This window comes from Osmia bicornis, chromosome 1 (genome assembly GCF_907164935.1).
Source record: "Osmia bicornis bicornis chromosome 1, iOsmBic2.1, whole genome shotgun sequence".
NCBI classification, from domain to species: Eukaryota; Metazoa; Arthropoda; class Insecta; order Hymenoptera; family Megachilidae; genus Osmia; species Osmia bicornis.
The window spans coordinates 8,556,361-8,578,674 of NC_060216.1; the positions used below are offsets into that span (position 1 = coordinate 8,556,361).

Genomic DNA, 22,314 nt, shown 5'->3' on the forward strand with positions numbered 1-22,314 from the left:
AAATATGAAGGTTGTACGAAATATGCTATTTTACAATAAATTTATGCCACCAAGTTTTGTCAGTAATCACCTAATAACAAGTTAAGTGCCCACTTCTTACATATGTAAAGAGGCTAAAATTATTTAATTTGATTTTCAAAAAATTAAAAATTTTCTTTATAATATTCAAATAAAAAAGAAGGTTTGTGATGAAATAAATTTTATATAAATTCAAAACACGTGTATATCTAGTTTGCATCGTCTATTGCAAATTCTCTTATAATGCACCAGTGAATGCACTCTGGGTTCACAGCCTTCAAAAGTGCATCCTTGCTATTTTCTTTCAAAACTTGCTATTATAGTGCATATGCAGGCGTTGCATTCAGAGGTGAACATAGTGGTAGCGGAAGCACCTTATTTCACGGTGTTGGGAGCTCGGGAGTATTTTTTGAGGTTCGTTTCAAAACGTCCCGCGTGATTTATATTAACCAGAGAAGAAGGTGGCTGTCGCGCGAAGCCGAGAAAGCCCAGTCTCGCGAATTTACTTCACCGGTATGTATGTAACTGCTACCATTGTGTATCGTGCTTTATTGTTATTAATGGTACTGCATACTTCTGTAATTAATATTATATTTCATTAGAGACGGGCTGATGCAATTTCCAATTCTTTTTATATTTTTGATGGCATTCTACATTGAGGATAGAACAATGCTTATGAAATAATTTTAAAAAGTGATAATTATAGAATGTGGAATATTTTATATGAGACTAATGAATTTTTCTATTAATGGTTTGGTATAATTATTTTAACTAGAATCACATTAAAATTAGGTTCTCATGAATTATTACAATTAACATTGATTTGTAATTAAAATTTGTTGTAGATTGCTATACATGTTTTACTTTATAACTGAGCGATACTATCGACACTCTTTTGCGCGATTAATTCGAAAATTCTTCTTCCTCTGTCTCTCGTCGGTTTTCACCTGTGTAACCGCCCTGTTTGCTGGCCATTGGAAAGGATGGTCAAGGGGAATGTCAGTTTTCAACGGTGACAGTTTTTCGATTTCGCATCGGCTGCGTTGCGGTGTAAAAGAGGGGTAAATACCTTTCCTGTAAACGGAAATTGAGTCGTTACTATTCCAAAACTAGACAGTTGAATATCAATGAAAAAAAATCAGAATATTTTTCTTTTATTTTCAATTTATATTAATTATCAATCGAGCGTTCTAACTCTACATTGGTAAAGACGTATCAAAATATTCGACCAGGCTCCAAGATCAGGCTCTTTTTCATGTATCAACGTAGCGCCATAGTAAGATGAGGGAAATCGTCTGTTTCCAGGCAGCGAAGAACATCGGAAAAATTAATCCATTAACGGCGAGAGTTCCTTTTTCGAAAGCCGAACGGGACGCTTGTATAATTTAGCAAAGAAAAAGGAAGGGCGAAAAGTGAGGAAAGTTTTCGTAGCTGGGTGAAGTTTCCTAACTGGCAGCCACTACTTTTGATAGAAATGCTCGTTCCACCGGTTGTATTTTGTTACAAACGCTATTGATTATTGAGCACACTCGGCAATTTGAGGGTCTCCAGTAGGTACACGAAGTACGTTTTTAACGACTGATATTCGGAGGGAGAAAAGGGAAGTGGAGCAGAAAATAGGTCAATGCAATCGGTGTAAGGCGTTTCTACAATAATAAAAATGGCGCGTGGTTGACTTCGTAAGATTGCATTGACCCATTTTCTGTTGCGTTTTCCTTTTCTTTTTTCCCCCCTTTTCGCAAATAGTTCTTCCACGCTGCCGCTTACGTAAGCGCGATTTTACAGTTTTCTTAATCCTCCGGTGTTCCTAGCAATGAGAAAATAGAATTCACGCGTGCTGGTGGAATAGAGCGTTTAATTTTAATGGGTGATTATTTTTTTTCTTCCTACAATTGCTTACAATTTCAGATTGAAATAAAATGTTTGACAAAGACATCGTTGCTTAGGAAAATAATTTTTCTTCTGTAATTTGATATACAATTCTTTGTTTCTAAGAAAGTAAAATTCTATCAAATGTTAGGGAGCAACTTTAGGGTGTTTTGAAAATATAAATTACCCCTCCGTAACATCGAATATCTTGACTCCTATTATAATATGAATAAATCTTTCCACACATAAAAATATTAAAGATTTATCAATAAAGCATAAATAATGATAAAATTTCTAATTAAATAAATAATAAATGAGTGCATATAATGTATTAGTGTGTCGTGTGTACATATGTTTAAATCAACAAGAAATATATATCACAAATTTGTCGAGAAGCAATCTCCAAATGAAAGTCCCTCGACAAACGATATATCGGTGTTTCAACACAATCTCCAGTCTAATAATGTGCCGTATTCCAAGGGACGGGTTTACATCCCTAACACGATGTTCCAACGACGAGGCAATAGTGTGCTAATGGAGGGCCTAATGACTGCAGAGTGGTTGCCGCTCCGAGACTTTCTTGATCCACTGCCAATTATGTAAGACGTCCTCGATTGAACGTTTTTGGGTCACGGATATCCGACACGATTAAGATCCTGCTCTAGCGAGCTTCTTCCTGCCGATACGTCCACTCCAAAGAATTCAGATCCGATGCAAAGTTAATAGAATACGTCGGGAACGAAGGACAGAATTCGTAGGTGAAATTCACTCGTGCGATGGACATGATAGATTAAGAACAGGAAGAACCTGTCTTCCGGTTCGACAACGAAAGAAGACCACGAAAAATAAATCAGGCTGTCGATAGCCTGACGTGACAGCCGCAGGTCTTTTTTCTCGAGCCACTCCATTAACATCTCATTATGAACAGTCGAATACAGCACCCACGGCAAAGTACCTTAAGTTCTCCTTTCCATTAAAATATCTGGACTAGCTTGGCGAGTTTTCATGCTCTCGAGCGTCTTTAGGTCTCTTGCTAGCATCCCTTTTCGAATAGAGTAAACCTCTCTCATTGCAAACGATCCTGTATTGGAATCGAGCCCACTCGGAAGATTGAAACGAAAGGGACCGGAAACTCTAGACCCGCTTGTCGCACGTGACTTTTCTATGGAGTTTTGTCGAATTTGGAAATAAAGAAATAGAGCTTGACCTTCTGTGAAATCAATTCAGTTGATAGGTTCGGATTGATTTTTGAGTTTTATTTATTGTTCTGCTTTCAAATTTCTAATTGTTAGCTTTATTCAGAGAATCAGCGTTTTTAATACTTTTAACTTCTTTAGTAGAATTAAAGATCGCACTTGATGTTTATTAATTATTATTTACATTACAGAGCGAATATTTGTTTAAATTATTAGCTGACTCTGAATGAACTGTGAGTGGAGTCAAAATTATCCACATATCTCATCGTCGATCGCTACATGAATAGAGTTATACAGTTGTGAAGCTCGTTTAAAGCGTGGTTTGTAATTCGATCGTCCCTATGACTGAGCTCGGGGCTTGAATCCCGAACGGAAATGGAGCTTCAACGTTTAGCTTGTTACTCGACCAGGGAGTTAGAATGATAACGATTTCGACTGATACGACGATGTCTGTATCAGTGAAGTTTGCCAGGAATTTGATTTGTTTGATCTGTTCCTTCGTTTCTTACAATTGTATCAGTCGTACTTCATATTGCGACGAATAGTGATTTGTTTAAATGACTTTAAAACTTTTAATAACCTTTGAATCATAGATTGTCTATAATAAATTGATGTCTATAACAAATATGATTTTACAGAGAACTTCCCTTTTTGATAATAATTTATTTTAATCAAAGTAAATAAATTTCATTTTAAAATTTATTTCTGCTGTCTTTAGTCATTTTATCGTTGTGCATTAAGATGAATTAATTTTGTTTTTAAATATAATTCTATGCTTGGTAATTCTGTTAGTATTTCATAAAGTACAAAATTTGCAAGTACCATTAAAAGAGGAGTTTGGAATCTCATCGCCATTAGAAATTAATGACAGAGCCGAAAGAAGGATACGTAAAGTCACGAAAGTTTCGTTTTCTCAAAGAAACGGGGGTGAATAGAATTCGTGAAACATTTGGAAATTCCGGAAATGGAGCAGCACCAGGATGTACTTTTTCTTTTCGTCGTGTCCCTCTTGGAAGTTTAATTAAAGGGACTAGGAATCGACGGCGATGTTTGGCGTCTGGTAACACCAAAACGACAGGAATCCGCAAAAAAAAGAGGAAAGAGAGAGAGTACCATCATCAGTACTGCGTTTCTTCTCGTTTTATGAAAAGTTTCTTTTCCCCTTGAAATTTGTCGAGACGATTTCACGTCGATGCCGTGTCACGGAGAAATCTAGAGTTACAGCTTTGTCTCTTTTCTTAACGCGAAAAACTTTTTGCGGATTCGAATTCGAAACTGCTGAACTTATCGTCGAGATTCTAACCAGCATTTTCAACCACGCAACGAAAGTAAAATGACGATCCGGAAATCGGGTTCCTTTTTGAATTAAATGACACGTGCACACTTGAAAGATGCGAGTCGTTCAAATTCCGAGGAAACTTTACTGTTCTGACGATATGTCAATCGATGCTTCGAATTAAATGTTTTCCAAAAACTTGCTACGAAACTTATTTACTTTAATAAAAAAAAAATGTTTATGAAAAGGGGAAGTTTGCTGCATCAAAGCTGCATTTCAAAGGTTTTTGCAAATTTTGCAATGTTTGATGATGCTTAAACAAAAATGGAAAAAATTTAGGAAATTCAAATGTAGCAAATTGCACAGCGTATCGAAATGAGTACTTTATACCCGATTATCAGCTGACGGAGCAGAGTACACGGAGATGTAAATTATAGTATTTGAAACAGCTATTGAAATTGTAAACTCGTGTCGGAATATCTCTTGAATACATAACCCCGCCGTAATTTGACCCCTTCTAGCACGTAACGGTTTAATGTATTACGATACCCGTACACACACATACATATACTTAGGTTACAGGGTGAAGTACACCGAATAAAATGATATATGCAGGTTGCACTCTAAGGTGGAAAGTAAAATGATTTATACACGGAACTCTAACGTTAATGCATTCAAGTTAGCCTGGGCCTTTTCAAACAATTGAATCATTATTATTAGACAAATATTAAATTTGGAAGTTGCAAATTATTAGTTAAATTAAAACGCAATTTATAATACAAGCTATAATAATATTTGTAAACCAATCAAATGAAAAAATGTAACGACAATAATGTATTGCAACGGTATAGAAACGTATACAGATGTATGAGTGACATATCAAACATTGATAATTATTTATTTGCTTATTTGGGCATTTTTAACGAGATTGCCACGTAAATTTGAAACTGCAAACGTTTTAATTAAAACATGACTCTGCTGGGCAGACGATGTTGGATAACAAACCACCATGGCTTTATTTATAAATTTTGAACCAAATTCTCGAAAACAAACGTTATGAAAGTATTGTAATTTATGAAAAGAAATTGCTTTCCTTAATAAAAGAATATTCATAAACTCGATCTGTTGTGTGAACATCTGTTTTCTACAAACTGTAAAAAAAGAAGTGAAATAAATAGCATTACTGTTATAATATAAATATAAGGTGGAAAATTGAGAGCTTAAATTAAAAAGTTGAAAATTGTCACATGTCTATCTTCACAATGGGGATCGAAGATTTTCGTGACCCTTATAATTCAAAGAAGGGTTCATACCTGTACAGCAGGTGCTCAAAGCATATCAAATTACTTGCCTATTGGCACGTACAGTAGATACATTGATTGGTGTTATCAAAGAAATCCAATCTCTATTGAAATCCTTCGTTTTATCGCGCTACTTCTGCATTCCTTAGCGGTATCTTCGAGCAGTGTTCATAGTAAAACTGCAATCAGCCCGATCGCTAATGCGCTTCCACGACGGCATACTACATTGTTGCCGTGGTTTTGCCTGCTCGAAATGGAATTTGCAATTATCCGGCCGCAGAAGGACCGCTTTGTTCTGGATAGCGCGTCGCGTCCACTGAATCTCCAGGCAATATCTGTTCTACTGCCAGCCAGACGGACTCTCCTGGTGAAGCGTATTCGAAAAAGCGGGAAATTAAGCGCGACCAGTGAATCGTTAATTATTGACCTTTGAATAACGAGCTGGATTAATGACTTCCTCACCCTGTTATATATAAATTATTTGCGTTCTATCGTGCAATATCTTAGCGAACGTTTCGAGTGAAGGTTACTGAAAACTGCCAAAGTACTTTCCTATTTCTATATTAGTTTCTAAATTTTCATCCTTCGTAATATTTCCTAATTTTAGTGTTGTATATTTTTAGTAAAGATTAAAAAAAGTTTAATAGACATAAATTAATTGATTCTTTGTATTTGACACTTTTTGTCAAAAAATAATTAAACAATTTTAATGCAAACGTCATATTTGTGATGTTTTGATATTGTAAATAATAAGAGGTGATTTATCATATATGTTCCATATCATTTTCGTAATCACAAAGAAAATTTTAGTGAACGTTTGGCTTGTCCCCAAATTGGCACCAACAAGGATATTCTATTCATAAAATTAATTATGGAGAAGCTAGTATATCGTAGTACCACAGTTATGAAAAATTCAGTTGTAAATCCGATATCGTAAATGGCAAACAATGAGGATTAATTCGAATGCAGTTGTAGGTGCATACCAGTAGTTTAGGTCAATGTATGTAGCGTCATTCTTTCCAAGTAGTATAGGTCAATGCTTTAGCAGCGGGTAGATTTTTTCCGTTTTTCCAACGTTATATAAGTAAAATTAATATTAATTTTGCAATCTTTTTTTCATCAAATTAAATTAATTTTGTATTCCATCAAAATTAAAATGAAATATGTGAGAAGTAATTTTGATAGGAAACCTCATAGAATGAAGTGTTAAGTGGTTTGGCAACATAATTCGAAAGCAGATTTAATGAAACAAATTATTTTGTTGAGCTGCATATGATGTGTAATAATTCTTGAGTGTACGTTTTCGTAACCGACGATGCAATTACTGGAAACAGCAGTGGAAACAGCATTCCCTAATGGCGAGTTTGTTACCCCTGCCGTGACGAGTTTCCGGTTCTCTGGAAATTCCACGAATTTAACCTTGGAACTCTCGTATTTTCGCAAAGGTGACGTTTCGAAAGAAACTTTTTCGATCTTTCCTTGTCGGAACGTGTTGAAAGACATTTTAAAAATTCTCTAATTCTTCGTCTTCCGTGCTTCAGAATATTTGAAGTTTCATAGATTGAAATTTGTTTTCTCATTTCCTTGAAACATTTTGAATTAATGTTTTCTATGAAAGTGCTTGATAGTATAGGTAATTATTTGCTTGTTAATTAGCTCTCCCTTTAGGTTAATTATCATCAATGTTTTGAAAGATTAAAGTATCCAATATTGTCAGATATAATTAAAATCTAATTGTGATTAATAATGGAGATAATGAATTTGTTGGTAATATGCGATTTTCATTGTAGCAAATTAAGTAATTTGATATATTATGGAATATTGAATATTCAATGCTTATTATTCAATTAAATTATATAATCAAGCAATAAAGGCAAAACTAATTAACATGGAGCAAATTACCAAGTATTAAATTTACAATATGATCATTTATGATCGTAATGCATTTCAAGAAAAATAATTATTGGATTGTTAGTAATTTAAAGATACGTAGAGAAATGATACAAAAGATCAATTCAAAAGCAAAAAGAAGAAGAACTTTTCGTTTACTTTGTACAAGTAATTTGATTGAAAGGTAGAGAGCAGGGCATCGTTTTATTTCTTTCATGCTTTGACTTGTCGTAAGTTCCACGAACAAACCAAAAAGTAGGTGAAACAAGAGGAAGAAAGTTATAGAAAGCTTGATGGAGGCTGTTGCCAGCGAAAGAGCGTACACTAGGCTTCACCATGTTTCAAAATAACTCTGGTTAATGAAGCCACTAACATCGTGTTACAGGTTTACATATTAGTTAATAAACTTGTGGTACTAATTTAACAAATAAAACGAGTAATTCTAATAAAAAATTCTGTAACTTATCTTTTTAATCATTATTCTAAAATAACGAATAATTTTTATATTGGATAAATATTTTTAAAAAGAATAATAACTCTTGATTTGTTATTTTTCTAATAACTTTTATTTTAAATATTCACTTGAACAACACCGAATTTTTATCGTAAACACAGATCACTGTACAGAAAATAATTAATTAATTATCTTGCAATAAGAATTAATCTTTAAAAGTCGAGTTACAAATGTTGCAAGCCGAGAAGCCGGCTGTCAATGTCGAAATTAACAATAGCCCGTAAGAAGCGAGGGGAAACAAAAGGTAGACAGTGTGAAACTGGTAAAGCGAAGGATAAGGGTGAAGGGTACGAAAGGAAAATCCGTGAAACGAAGGATAGAAAAGAGGGTGAAAGGGGTGGAGTGTTGGCGAGCATGGGCTATGCGCGCCACGTGTAATTAGCAATGTTCCGGGGTGTCGGGACTCGACTTTAATGGAGCGCGTCGCATTAACCCCGGCATTTACACGTCAGGCACGAAGATCGAGTGGAATCGGAGAGCGTGCCTCTTTCAAGCAGCTTAAATGGATTCGCGTTGTCGGGTTATACGGCTGGTCTCCGCGGGCTTCGTAACCGGGATGAAGGAAATAGCTCCAGAGGGAAGAACACTTTTGTCGTGGCTACGTCGACGAGAAATTGACATGAATGAAGCATCGATACCTTCGCCCTACAATTCTGACTAATATTATTTGGCGTGTTGTTCTGAAATACTCCACTATTTCAATTGAAATTCATATTTATGCGTAGTGTTTAAATTGGTAAATTTCTGAATTTTTTTCACGTTATATATTAAAAAATATATTTTCATATGTTTATTACTTAGTTATTTCCAAATATTTTTCAATACTGTTTAACTTTGTTTAAATTTTTTTGACATTGGCTAATACAGCACGTAGAGAAATGAAAAAATGTTGAAACAAAATAGAATAGCGAGCATATCAACAAATATCTTAAAATTTTACTAATTTTTTGGGTGATAAAAGTTAAATAAAATTAAGTCATTTTTAATTTCGATCAAAAAACGACTACGTACTGTAAAAGAGAAAGGTTTGTTTTACAAAATGCAACCTCGATAACGTTGATTGGATTGTTAAATTTGTTTATTTGCTGTCAACCCGATCGAAAAATGTTATTTCGAGAAAAACGCATATATAAGCATATTCCTGAAATGTGTATCTAATTAAAATATGTGGAAAAAGATCGATTTTTTCAACCCTATACCGTATACGATTTCCTTAAAACGGTATCATGTTCACGAAATGCGAGACGTCATCAAGAAGCAAAACTTTGTAGACGCATTGGAAAGTAAAACGGATCCGGGTAGGCGGTTAACGATCGAACGTGTCGAACGAGTCATCGAGGAAGGTCGTTCTAGTCTCGAACATTTTGGCTTGTCGCACAAACTTAGTTTACTATCGTGGTTATTTACCTCCACCTTCTTCCATCGGTAGGTGTGCGAGAAAGGGGGCGACGTGCGGTTACAATAAGACCACATTCGCAAGTAGAACAGCAGAGAAAGTAGGAGAGAGCGAACGGGGAAAACAATGAACAAAGATGAGGAAGGAGAGTATGGGGCACAGAAGGAAAGAGCCAAGGGTTGTAGGACGAAAAGTGAACAAGACGGGCTAGAGCTTTGTTCCTATGACGTCATGATGGAACGTGTCCCGTAACTTCTGCTCAGGAAATTGGAGAAGTATTGTGATGCAGGATGTTGCCTGTCGGACGAGAAAACCGAGGAACCTTCAAACTTGGCCCGTTTATGTCCTGGCGGAAAATTGTACCTACGAACATGAAGCTTATGGAATAGTGATGGTATTGAAACGTATTCAATACCACAATTTCGATTTAATAATCATTTAATAATTACAAAATAAATATGTTATATTTTTATATAGGGAGTGCAGGTTTTCCTTTTTAGCAAAAGTATCATAAATCGACGGATTGATATTAAGGATGAAATGGAGGGCAAAGATTATTAATATGTTAAATTTAGCTAAAATCTAAACTGACACTTTTTGAATTATGACAATTTCGTTCCAAAGTAGCAATATATCTTTGGTGCACCTGATATGAGAAAAGTGGATGTCCTAAATCAAAATTCATGGTGTGACTTTTATGATGCTATTTTAGAAATATTATTTTTATAGGTTGTTCAATTTTTACTTATTTTTGTCCTCTGTTTTATATTTTATGATTTTATAGTTCTCGGGATAACATTTTATTTGAGTAAACGTTTATTCAAAAAGATTTTATTTAGCATCTATTTCATTATAGATATACTTTACGTATACATTAAATTTTCCTTACTTATTATACGTAAATTATTCAATTATAACTTCATGTGGATTTCAATAATCATCTTGATAAAATTTGTATCGTTGAGGATTTCGATCTAGATCGATTATTTTACGAATTCAATGGGATTTGAGTAATTGAAAGTCAAATGATTTTCCACGTTCCAGTTAAATCGTCACTCGATATCTCTTTGATTCCATTTTCAACTGACCGCAAAGTTTTGATGATTCCGCAACCGCTTGCTACTCGTCGATCATCGGAATTCTGCCACCAACCATGCGAGCGCAAACGTTCGGTCAACGACATAATTTGCTTGATAAACGTCTGGAAATAACGAACGCGTGATGAGATTAATAACATCTATCCATTTATGATAAACTCATGATGCTTTTAATTCTCAGTAACATTATCGTTGCGTTTTAATGCTTATCAATGATTTTCCATCCATTTATCTAATCGCTTTTAATTAATGAGATTTTAGTATCATCTTGAATTACTAAAACCTTCAACATTTATGGAATTTTTCAAACTTCCTTTACATTTTACATGGAGTAGTGAAATTTTTTCAGAAGTGATTCTGGCTCTCGGTAATTCGAAACTTCTGACTTCCTTAGATTTCATCCCTTATCTTTCTCTTTCTATCGCTCGATCCTTCCCTCTTTGGAGTTCATCTAAGTTAAGCTCTGGTGATTTGCATTCCAGAGCTAAAGATGTTCGAAGTTCAGATAAGGCAATAAGTGTGAAAAAATGATTCCGCGCCGTTGTTACGAGCGAACGAGACGAGAGTTTTTCGATACGCTCGATAACACAGAAATTAATCATGAAATTCCGTTGTACGACCGATGAAAATGAAAACTCAAACGAAAAAGTACTGTTTGTGGTTGATGACATAGAAAATAACATGATTTTTTATTTTTGGTTATTTAGTTTTGCAATTAAAGGGGTTAAATAAAATATCTGAATATTTTCATTCAATTGTCTTCTTTTATTTCGTGTGTTATTACAGCAGTATAATTAAAAAATTATATACATTTCAATTTATTGTTTAAATTAAATTTTCTCTCAGTTAATTACTGAAAATTAAATACACACTCATGTTTGAGGTAGTTGTTAATTAAATTGCGACTGAAGTGGTTAAAGAACATTTCTCAGTGATGTGAATATATAATAATGGAGACAATCGAAATAAAAATTAATTCTTTTTTATTTGAATATTGAAATCTCCTTTGTATTTCAGTTAATACAGTATTTTAACTGGCAGATAATAAATGGTATTACTTAATATGATCGTACCATCATTTAAATCGAAGATGGTAGATATTTCTAAAAATTCACGGTGTCCTCTAACACAGCCGAAAATTCACGAACCGTGTCTCTACACGTTATGTCCCATAGGAAATCAAGCCAAACTCGTTGGAAAATCAACGAGGTTTTTTTGCGCATTGTACCGTACGGCACACAAGTACGTTTTCTGAGCTCTTCAAACGTGTAAAAATACCGTTTGTAATAACACTCCCCATTGATTTTCAAGCGAATTCCCTTTGTTTAGATTTCCTCCAACTACCGAATATATTCGCGTTTATCTGCCAGTGCATTTCATATTTTTTTATTCTTCTGAATAATGTTTATTAGCTTTGAAATTTATCAATTTACTTAGACACTATTTTCTGTAATTCAGTTTCTAAATTGACTATAATCGAATAATTTATAAAAATAATGTAAACGAGACAAAGGTTTTGAATAGAATTATTATTATTATGAATAACAAAATAACAAATTTAAAGCTTGAACTTAAAAATTAATTGCATACATATTTTTAATAATCATAGTTTCAAAATTTCTTGTAATGTACGTCCATTTTCACTTTGTTAGTCAAGATAGAAAAATTCAAATCTATGTAATGTGTCGATGTTTACCAGTAGTATAGATCAACGCGCGTAGCGTCAGCCTTTGCAAGTAGTATAAGTCAATGATTAACACCTATAAAAGAATAACTCGGGTAACGAATACAATATTAACAAAATTCCATCAAAAATAAAGAAAATAAAGATACGGTAAATAGCAAACAATTAATAATAGAAGTTTGAACGTGTGATTGGAGTTCATTAAGAGCGTTTCAATTAAAGCCGTTCAATTAACGCCCGAACGTTCGGCTTATAAATTTTCAATTAAACAGAAGGGCCTTGAAACTTCTATCGTAGTTAACAAACTCGAAGTCGACGGAAATTCGATAATTACATAAATTCTCTGTAGCCAACGTTCTTCGATTTCCGTCGAACGAGAAAAGAAAAAAGAAATAGAAAGGGCAAGGGACCAATTCAGAGAGCGGGACCCTTGGGATCTTAAACTTTTGTCGATCACTGTATTCACTGTCTGAGGTGAGACGGTTGAGAGAAAACGTTTTCTCACGCATCGGTAGCAAGGAAAGAAAGAAGGGTTCGAGTTTGCGCCAAGTCGTTTCATCTTGACAAACTCGTAAAAGCGAAGAGAAGTCGTAAACCTGTCTCGAAGATGGGCCTCGCTGAATATTCACGAATTCACGGCTCACGTCTGCACGATGCTCGAAAGAACGTAGACGAGCATACCTTATACCTTTGCATCAAAAAGGTTCTGTCTACCTAAAAGCACTGTTTGGGTCATTTGGACCCTGATGTACATATGTACAGTATTGAGCAAAGTAGGATACCCTGGGAAAAGTGATGTTACAGGGGAAGTAGAAATTCTCAAAACCTTAATTTTAATGATATTAATATTAAAAATGATTTAGAAACAAAATAATATAACTTTCAATTATAAAATTTAATATAATAATTAAGAAATATAAATAATGATATACGTGTCAATAAAATTCTTCCGTGTAAACGTTAATACGCAAATGCTGGGAAGCTGTATATATAAAGAACCCTCTCCCCTTCATTGTCATTCTCCCCGCGGCTGCCTATGGCGACGGATAGAAGGCCAGGGGAAGGGAGAGCTCGGGACATCGCCATTTTTCTTGGGGAAACCTATCATGCTCGGTACTGCACTCCTTAAAATTTTTGTATACTTTTTTTGTAAACTTCAATAAAATTTTAATCTAATTTTTTTTAATATAATTAATTTTTTTTAAATTTTTTATTACTAGTAAATTGCGATTCTAAATGTTATTGCATAATAAAAAAATTTGTTTGAAGTTCGTTTTAATAAATGCTTTCATCCAATATATTGAATTTTGGGATGCTGTATGGTTCTATGACCCGTTTATTTGACTCTTTGTAAAACACAACGCCCTTTACTGTTCTGTTTTGTTTCATACAGCGACGTTTCATTGGGAATGCATAGAGCAATTGGTGCGTATAGGAAATTGCATAGGTATTGATCATTTCTGGAGCAGGGTATAAAATTGAATAGGAAGTCTTTCGAAAGCGTAATTGTTTCTGAACATTGTTAGCATGTGCATCGTTTTCCGTTATCCGTGTGCCACTAATATTATCTTTGTACATTTAGTACCGCAAACAACGCAACCTGTAGTTCTATATGAATTCCTATTCGATTGAGCTATTTTCATTTGCAATTTATTATATGTTCAAATTGGAATTTAACAAAAAAATAATATTTTTAAATTTCTAACTGAGAAAGACACCAATTTACAAGTTTTTAAATTAATCAATAATGTTTTTATTTTTTAATTGAGAACCAATGTATCGATACAAATTTCAGTTGCTTTTTTTTGTCAATTTATTTATTTTACCATTCTGTTTCTTGAAATATTTTTTTTGTTTTTACCAATTTACAATTTTACTTTTTTTTTTAATTTTAATTTTTATTGTTTTATAATTTCTGTTATGATAGTTTTTTTTATTATACTATAATTTTGTTTCAAAACATGTAATTTAGGAAATATTTGCAAAACTATAAAACTGTCTCATGAATATCAGCCCCTGTAGGTTTACTTGGAACACCTTTCTGTATTCTTTAAGAGACATTTGGTAGAATTTCGGTTTTACGTGACGGTTAATTTACAGGAGGCAAGCTAAAGTTCTCGAGAGAATAATGTGTACCAGTCTAGACTATTGCTTCTCCCTGGAGACAGTATCTATCTGATAATCATTTTCCGGAAACACTTGCAGCCATTGTAGGGTCAAATATCCTGTTGCCGTAAACAGTCGTTTATTTCGACGTACAGAATCAAGTTAGATATTGCTCACACACCACCTTGTTTTAATTGATAAATCTTTAACTATTAAAATACTCAAGCAGTCAAATATTATTTTTTCTTATAATAACTAATAGATAATAATAAGCTTTATTAAAATAAATATGAATCAAAATTTCCATAGAAAGAAAAAAATTAAAATTTTCATAAAAGGCTGTAAACTCTAAATTCTTTCGAAAGCAAAATTAAACTAAATTTCCAAGAAAATTTGTTACTTCTGAAAATATCTCACCTCGTCTTGAGATAAAAGTAAAGCATCGAGATTAAAAATTCACAAGCTATAAACCGTTCGCAAAATATCATTTTTACCATTTTTATCGACGATACAGGCGTCAGGTCGTGTTGAATAAAGCGATCCGGAAATTGTGGTGGTCGTGTAGCGTTTCAAATTTATTTTCACGTAAATTTCGCCTACTCTTGTACCGAAATACCTGTGCAGCCGCAAACGATCATCATCGGAAAAGTGATAGTGTCGCGGTTTGGTCAGACACGGTATACGTGTACGTGATGTGCCATATAGAGCAGGCTCAATGTAGGACCAATGGTTGACGATGAATATTTTAAACATTTCAGCGGAAGGATAGAAAAAAAATGGAAACCTTTTATTTAAAACCACCTGCTTCGATAGCATGTGCATAAAAATAAACCTGACCTTTTATACGCTGAAAAGCTTCATTTATCGGAAACATGAAATCTCCCATTAAATATTTATTAATTAATCCTTTTAATATGGACTGAAACACTTTTAATATTTATATTTTTTAAATTTTCGATTTCATCACAACCAGCAGAAATTCTATTTTTATTGTTAAATAATAAACTGACAATAAATAGAAGACTGAATGGCAGGCAAATAGCCAGAAATTTATTTAAATTTCTCCATGCTTCCGGCGCTGTCTTGTTCTCCTAATTAATCATCAGGAAGCACGCGTTTTCCAAACGTCAAACGGTGCCTGAAAAATAATTATCTCTACCGAGTGATCTCTCACGCTAGACCCATCTACTCTGTTGACTTTAATCTACGTCTGATCTAAGCATATAAGCCCTTATTACACCTGTAATGGGTTGAAATTCAATGTTGCAATGGTTTATTTTCAACCATGCGATTAGAATAGATATCTTTTAATGATGTGTCTATCAATGCTGACGGGTTATTACCTATTTTACATGGTGGTCTTTCTGCAAGCTTTTCTATTAGTAGAATACACAGAAAGTGCTAAAAATATGAAGAATTTTTTATTTATAATATAGATTTTAATTTATAATTTTAACATTTTAACTGTTGAAATGAAAAGCTTGTTAAAATACAATAACAGAACATTTCTGAGAACTGGTAGTCTTTTAAAAACGTCTTACTGTTAACTGAAGACGTTAAAACGTCTCGATGGTTTATGGACCAGCTTCCGGCACACGTGCATTGTAAATATGCAGGATACATAGATACGTGTGAATGTAAATTAGAGTTAGCTCCGTCCGAGTATTTTTGTTTCAGCTGTTTGCGTGAAAGAACCAACTCGAGGCTGCTTTTGCTTTCGTCTCTACCTTCGCTGTTTGTGGTATAGATCGGCTTTACCTTCTCGGTAACGAACTGCAGCATTTCGTGTTCGGTGTTCCGTGTTTCGCATTTTACTACGTCTCGACTCAGGAATCGGTGCTTTCGTAAATATTGCCGTCAAAAGTTTTATCAAGACCAGTCGTTTATTCAAAAAATATTTATACGAAGCTGCATCTCATTTCTTATTAAAATGTTGCTTAATTAATTAACGCTGTTAACGCTTAGCAATGAAATGAAAAATTCACTTCGTGGATCAGCTTGTGAGAATCAATGTTTCGCAACTTATTCAAAGTAGGTTGCTGTTATATTGTTTATGCAGACTGTGATTAATTATTTATCGGTCGATGACTTTGCCGAGGATCAATCGGTCGATCATTCGAAACGATTTTAACGAGAAACGTAGCCAATACCGAGTTTAGGATAGCTTCTGTCCCGAGCGTATTAGCATTACAAATACTTTATGATGAAACTGTCTCCTGTTGGCCAGGTCGAACAGGAAAGCTGCGAATCTGATCAATGGTGTGCATCGTGCGGAACGTACGGTTGTGCACGGAATTCGCATCACCCTATGGAATATGGAAAATTAACAATTTCGTGATAGCTAGGGAGAAATTGCAATGCGACCAGCGAACATCATCGACGAATAATAATACGCTTGCATTACAGCTTTTCGTTTTGTTCAACATTATGGACACGATGGGTGTATAATTGTTATTCTAGCGGAAATTATTGTCGATAAGCCCTCTGTGTCGCTGCTGTTTAGTACTGTTAATATTTAGTTTTATTCCATTTCTATTTTTGATATTATTTATAGTATTTTTAATACAATACATGCAATCCTGGTCCATAAGTCATGGAATTAGAATTATATAAAAATTGTGGTGAAATTTTGGAATAACCCCCTGTTACGTTGTTACGGACAATTAAATACCCATAAAACATTTTATGTACGCCCTTATTGGAATTTCTGGAAACAACCCTAGCTATCACAACGGCGAAGGTTTCTTACTTAGAACGATTATTCTGCCAAAGTATTCAAAGGCAATTATTAGTCGCGTTATAAAATGAATTAAGAAAATTCGGAAAGGCCCAGAGCTTCAATAATTCTTGGGTCGTTTATTGCTTCGACTGTACACTCCAAAATTTAATTATTAATTACCTGGTCGTTTCTTGTACCCACTTCGACTCTCTTATAGTTGCCTTCTACCCTCAATTTTTCCACCAATTGAATTCTTCTGAATTTTTCTAAACATTTTCTAAATTAACATTCGCGCGCACACACCCAAGAAGATATTTGAAAATAGTGTTCTAGATAAAAACAACTTATTCTATGTTCGAAATTCGCTGTTTGTTGTACAACGATGTAACATAAAGCAGGCTGTCCTGGAACCATTAACTTCTCCCCAGTCACGATGATTTGACTGGCCCATTGGGCAAGTTTCGTGGAACAGGATCGAACGTCGACGAGGAGAAATGGCAGCTCCGTTCAGATAACGATGATAGTTACTTTTGCGATGCAAGAGGGTACGCGAGTCGAAAGTTCGCTCGGTGGAAACGAGCGATAAAGCGAACCGGTGACGAGGCATCCTTCTGTCCGTTCATCGAAAACAACGCGGTTCCTCCGCCCGTTGTTCGATTCACGAAGACCACCGAAATAACGATTAACCGATGCTTTATAAACGGTCTGTCTTCTGTTTCAGGCATGCTATGCGCCAGAAGACTGGAAACAGAGGATCCCGCGGAAGATGACAGGGTTAAGTAGATAAAAGGAGCAGCTACTTCCATCGACCACGAGGACGATTCATCGCGTTTTCCATGCAGTGCACAATGCTCTGCCATCGCGTCCTTGTCGTTCTCTTTGCTGTCAACGTGCCAATCGGTGAGTGAAAAAAGTCAACAGTTTCGTTTATCTCCTCTACTATTCCCTTTCTGCGAGACATTTTTCTCGTTGCTCGTTTCACCATCGCAGTTTTGAAGTTGAATTGAAATTCATAGTTCGCGAATGATTCTGAGCGCAAAGTATACGAATGGACGGTTAATTAACGATGATAGTGGTACCTTTGATCCTTTGATCCTTCGACGGAGATAAGAAGGAACAACGGGATAAATTGGGAAACAAGTTCACGACTTCGGCATACCAATTACCGCCTTTGTATGCGGCACAATAGGCAACGTTATTAATAGAAAACAATGGTGGTAAAATGTAATTGGAAACTTTTATTAATTACAGGAAGTAATATACATTCATAATTTGCATTTTATCGACACTGTATGGCGTATAAATAGCCGCTCGATAAAAGACAAAGCTCTTTTGTTTGCGTGAAATAGTAAAATGGTGTGCGTATCTATGCGCGTGTCGTTTCATCCAAATCGATATCCTCGATTTTTAGCTTTAAAGCTTTGTATGGGTAGAAAAGTGGTGAATGCTTTTCGAAAAGAGAGAAAAGTGCTCTTATAAACCATTTCGATTCGATTGCTTTTTCTCTTTATTTTATTTTAAATATTGCACCTTGAACTGAAAATCTATTTTAAAAGATCAGATGTATTTAGTAAATTTATTATTCGTTTGGATACAATTTTAGGAATGAAATCTTTTGGATATAAAGAGGTATATAATGTTGCTAGAATAATAGATTTCATGAAATATGCCACTGTCAGATTATTAACATAGAATTGCTATTCTATCAGACTCTTTTAAAGTTGAAGTTGAAAATTCAAATTGCTGTTAAGCTTGCTCCATTTTCTAAAGTTCATCGTAACTTCGAAGATGGCCTTTTTTAGGTCATCTAGAAGGTATAAAATCTTTTTTAAGTGTCTCATTCCACTTTTCTGCTGCCTCGTTTCACTTCTTTAATTCTCATAAAAGATGGCCAGTGACTATGACTAACAGACATTTAATTTTATGTAAATTTGTTTATTGGATAAAAGTAAGACCTCTTTTATGAATTGCAGATACAATTTATTGTAAAATAATATTAGAAAATAATATAAAAACGTTTGCAAGAATATTTTTAAAAGCAAGTCATTTTGGGTGCATAGCAATAGAAACATCTTTATTTATTATTTTCCTCATTAGAAACGTGTAACATCATTTACTTTATTTTAAAAATATTTATGAAAAGATTTTGCATATATCTGTCGATTCGAATAATTTTACGCGAAATGGTGCACATTTTTTCATATATGGATACTATTAGAATGTGATAAATGGACCAGCTGAGTGGCTTTTATACCGCGTCACACACGTATGACTTCTATTTTATATTTTTTAATTTTTTAATATAAGCTTTCAGTATTTCAATAAATTTAACATATCTTTTTAAATCCATTAAATCATCAATCGCACATAAACAAATTATTAAAATTCTACGACAGATGAAAAATATATTATCGTGGTACAGTAGGGTATACGTCGAAGTCAATCATCAAATAGTTCTCGCGTAGGTTGGAAATTGAAGCGCAATCAGGCGCGTGTTCCATCGCGCAAAAGCAGTTAGCTCCGTAATTTCGCAGATCGCCAGGACCGGAATTGGATATCAATTCGAATCGCAGTTCACGGATTGCGTTCGACACAGTTGGCTCGAGCGAAAGCCGCTTCCGAGAGCTGACGTCCGATGCAGATGCATGGGAGAAACGGTGCCAAATGCGAGCCAGAGGAAACGTGTATTTCGGATATACCGGGACCCGGGTAACCGGAAGCGATGTCGCTCCGGTCAACTTCTGGTCTTGATGTTTATTCGGTGAAAACGAGTAGAAACGGTGCCGACAACTGGCCTTGTCGTTCGCGAATTAATTTACCATTCCCGATGGCTGGTACCTTCGCCTCTTCGGCAACACGTAAAGGAACTACGTGCAACCCCTTCAGGCGTGTTCCTCTTTCCGTAGAAGAGAACAGATCCGACTGGATCGTATGGAATTTGAATCAAGTTCATTTGGTCGAGCTGTTTAATTCTCGACCGGTGAAAATAAAGCGTTGTATCTTTGTCCAACCACCTTTTGTCTCTTTGCTGACAGGAATTCTTGAGATGGATAATGGGTTACTTTGAAGCACGGTTCCAATGATTGGTTCCGAAATAATTGGATAAGTTCGCGGTGAATGGCTCTCACCTGTACGATGGAACAGGTCTAGGTTGATAGAAAAATAATTAAATGAGTTTGGCCGGTGGTACGGAGATCACTGAACTAGAGGCAAGCTTCTTTGAGAATAGAGTTAATGGGATTAAAGGTGTAATAGGTTTATAAACGGAGTAGGTGACTTGGAATAAGTTTTTTAAAGTGCAAGAGCATGGGAAATTTTACTTTTTAAAAATTATAATGGTAGCAGATTTTAAGAAGATTTATTAAACAATATCTGTCACAGAATGGATAAATGGATAAATGGATAAGTGGGGAGATCTGAAGTAATAATTTTGATAAATGAATCTGGGAAACTTTAGTAAGTGGGATTTGTAACATGATCATTCAACAACTTAAAAATTTAATAACTATATTTAATGCTAAATTGTTCAAGGTTTCAAGTTATTTTACTTATTAACACATTTGTAATCAACACTTAATTAGAGATTTATCCATTACAATCTACTTCCTCTTTTTTTTCTTCATGCCATTTGTGTACTAATTACAGTTAGTTTTTAGGTCATGAAATATAATATTATGCAATTAATATAGTATATAATTAAATTCGTGATGGCTAATCTCATGTTCCACTAGAATCTTAATAAATGCAATCCAACCTCAGATTAGTTGACGATTCTGTTATATCTGCAATATATATACAATATCTCTATGATGCAGCGTCCTATGTCAACATTATATTGCAATCAGTGTTAGTACTGTTGAATTTATGGTCGACTAAATCCACAAATTACTACTATGCGAGTAGTTGATCTAAATGTAACTCTCAGCCGTGGACATAGACACAAATATTTATGACATAACCACTTTTGATAACACTATTTAGTAAATTACAGAGTTACCTATTTCAAAAGCTGCTAATTCAAATAATTTTAAAGATCAAATTTTTTATTAGCTAAAATTTTTAATGAAAAGCAAATTAATTAATAACCTGTTATAGTACAAAGGTTCACTGATTACCTTACAATTGACACAATCTAAATAATTAATTATTAAAGAAAAAAGATCAGAACAGCTCCAAGCAAATTTCTTCAAACTTATAAATGCACGGTCGTCTAGGAAAACGCTTTTCTTCATTGTTTCCGTCAGGAAACACCTGTTTGCTTTTCCCGCGATATTTACCAGTCAGCATCGTTCACGGTGATAAGCTGTATCCGTCCGCCCAGGAGGATGTTACTTTCCCCTCCAGACGTCCGGAAGTGGAGGATCCGATGGAGAATTGAATCTCGAGCAGTATCGAGGGAGAACGGTCGAGGAAGAAGGTCGAAGGTTGATGTAGGGAACTGAAAGAGAGAGATAGTAGGAGAAATTGAGAGTCCTATCTCTTGGCCGGCAGATAAGATTGTTTGTCCATACTCTGGATCAGCGTCGGTCTCGTCGATTGTTCCACAAGAAACACCGGCTTCCTTCTCTTTCTCTCTTTCTTATCTAGTAACAACGACCTTTCCGGCCAAATTGGTTGGCTCGGCTGGAAGTCTAGTAAAACGTGATTAATCGCCCGCTTCCTTTCGCGGCATGTATCCAACTCGAGGCAGAGGGCACCAACACCGTCGTTCGCTATCACCGCCAACGGGCGCGAGCACGCTTTGCTCTATATAGTGATAATCGGATAACTGCGGTCCAGAACTCAATTGGGTTTCAGCCTCGAAGGGTCAGTCTCGCGCGTTCCTTTCCACCCTTCGTTGCAAGATGAAGAGAAAGAACCAGAGGGAAAAAGTAAGCGGGGAAAAGTATACGTTCGTTTAGCTGGTTACACCAGTCAGCTTCCAGTTTTACTTCTTGCAAGAAGTAAAACCATTTCGTTGATCGTTCGCGGAAACGAACGCTAGTAAACCATTGTCTGAACGAATTAAACTTACTGGCACCTGGGGGTTTTTTCTTCGGATGCGGGAACCATATGGAGGGTGCAAGAAAAGGCAAAATGTCGGGATTTTGTTTTTCTTTTGATAATAAGATCACGAAATTATTTGTTGAAAAATCATTTTTATATACTACTAATTATCACATTAATCTTTGTGAAATTAGTTTTAGATTGAAAGGCAGCTATTGCGAACAAAAGTAAACATTTTCATGGTATCTCTGATATTTTAATG

General features: G+C 34.9%; 1 protein-coding gene across 4 annotated transcripts in view; it reads left to right on the forward strand.

The window, feature by feature from the left end:
* Window positions 1-22,314, forward strand: part of LOC114882903 (lachesin-like) — a 172,771-nt gene that overhangs the window by 49,173 nt on the left and 101,284 nt on the right. For all 4 annotated transcript variants that reach the window (XR_003790500.2, XR_003790501.2, XM_029200086.2 and 1 more), the window contains one exon: window positions 17,788-17,966. Coding sequence is in view for 2 of the 4 variants with exons in the window: in XM_029200086.2 (XP_029055919.1) it covers window positions 17,903-17,966 (64 nt within the window). In the remaining 2 variants the exon portion in view is untranslated. The remainder of the gene's footprint in view (window positions 1-17,787; window positions 17,967-22,314) is intronic.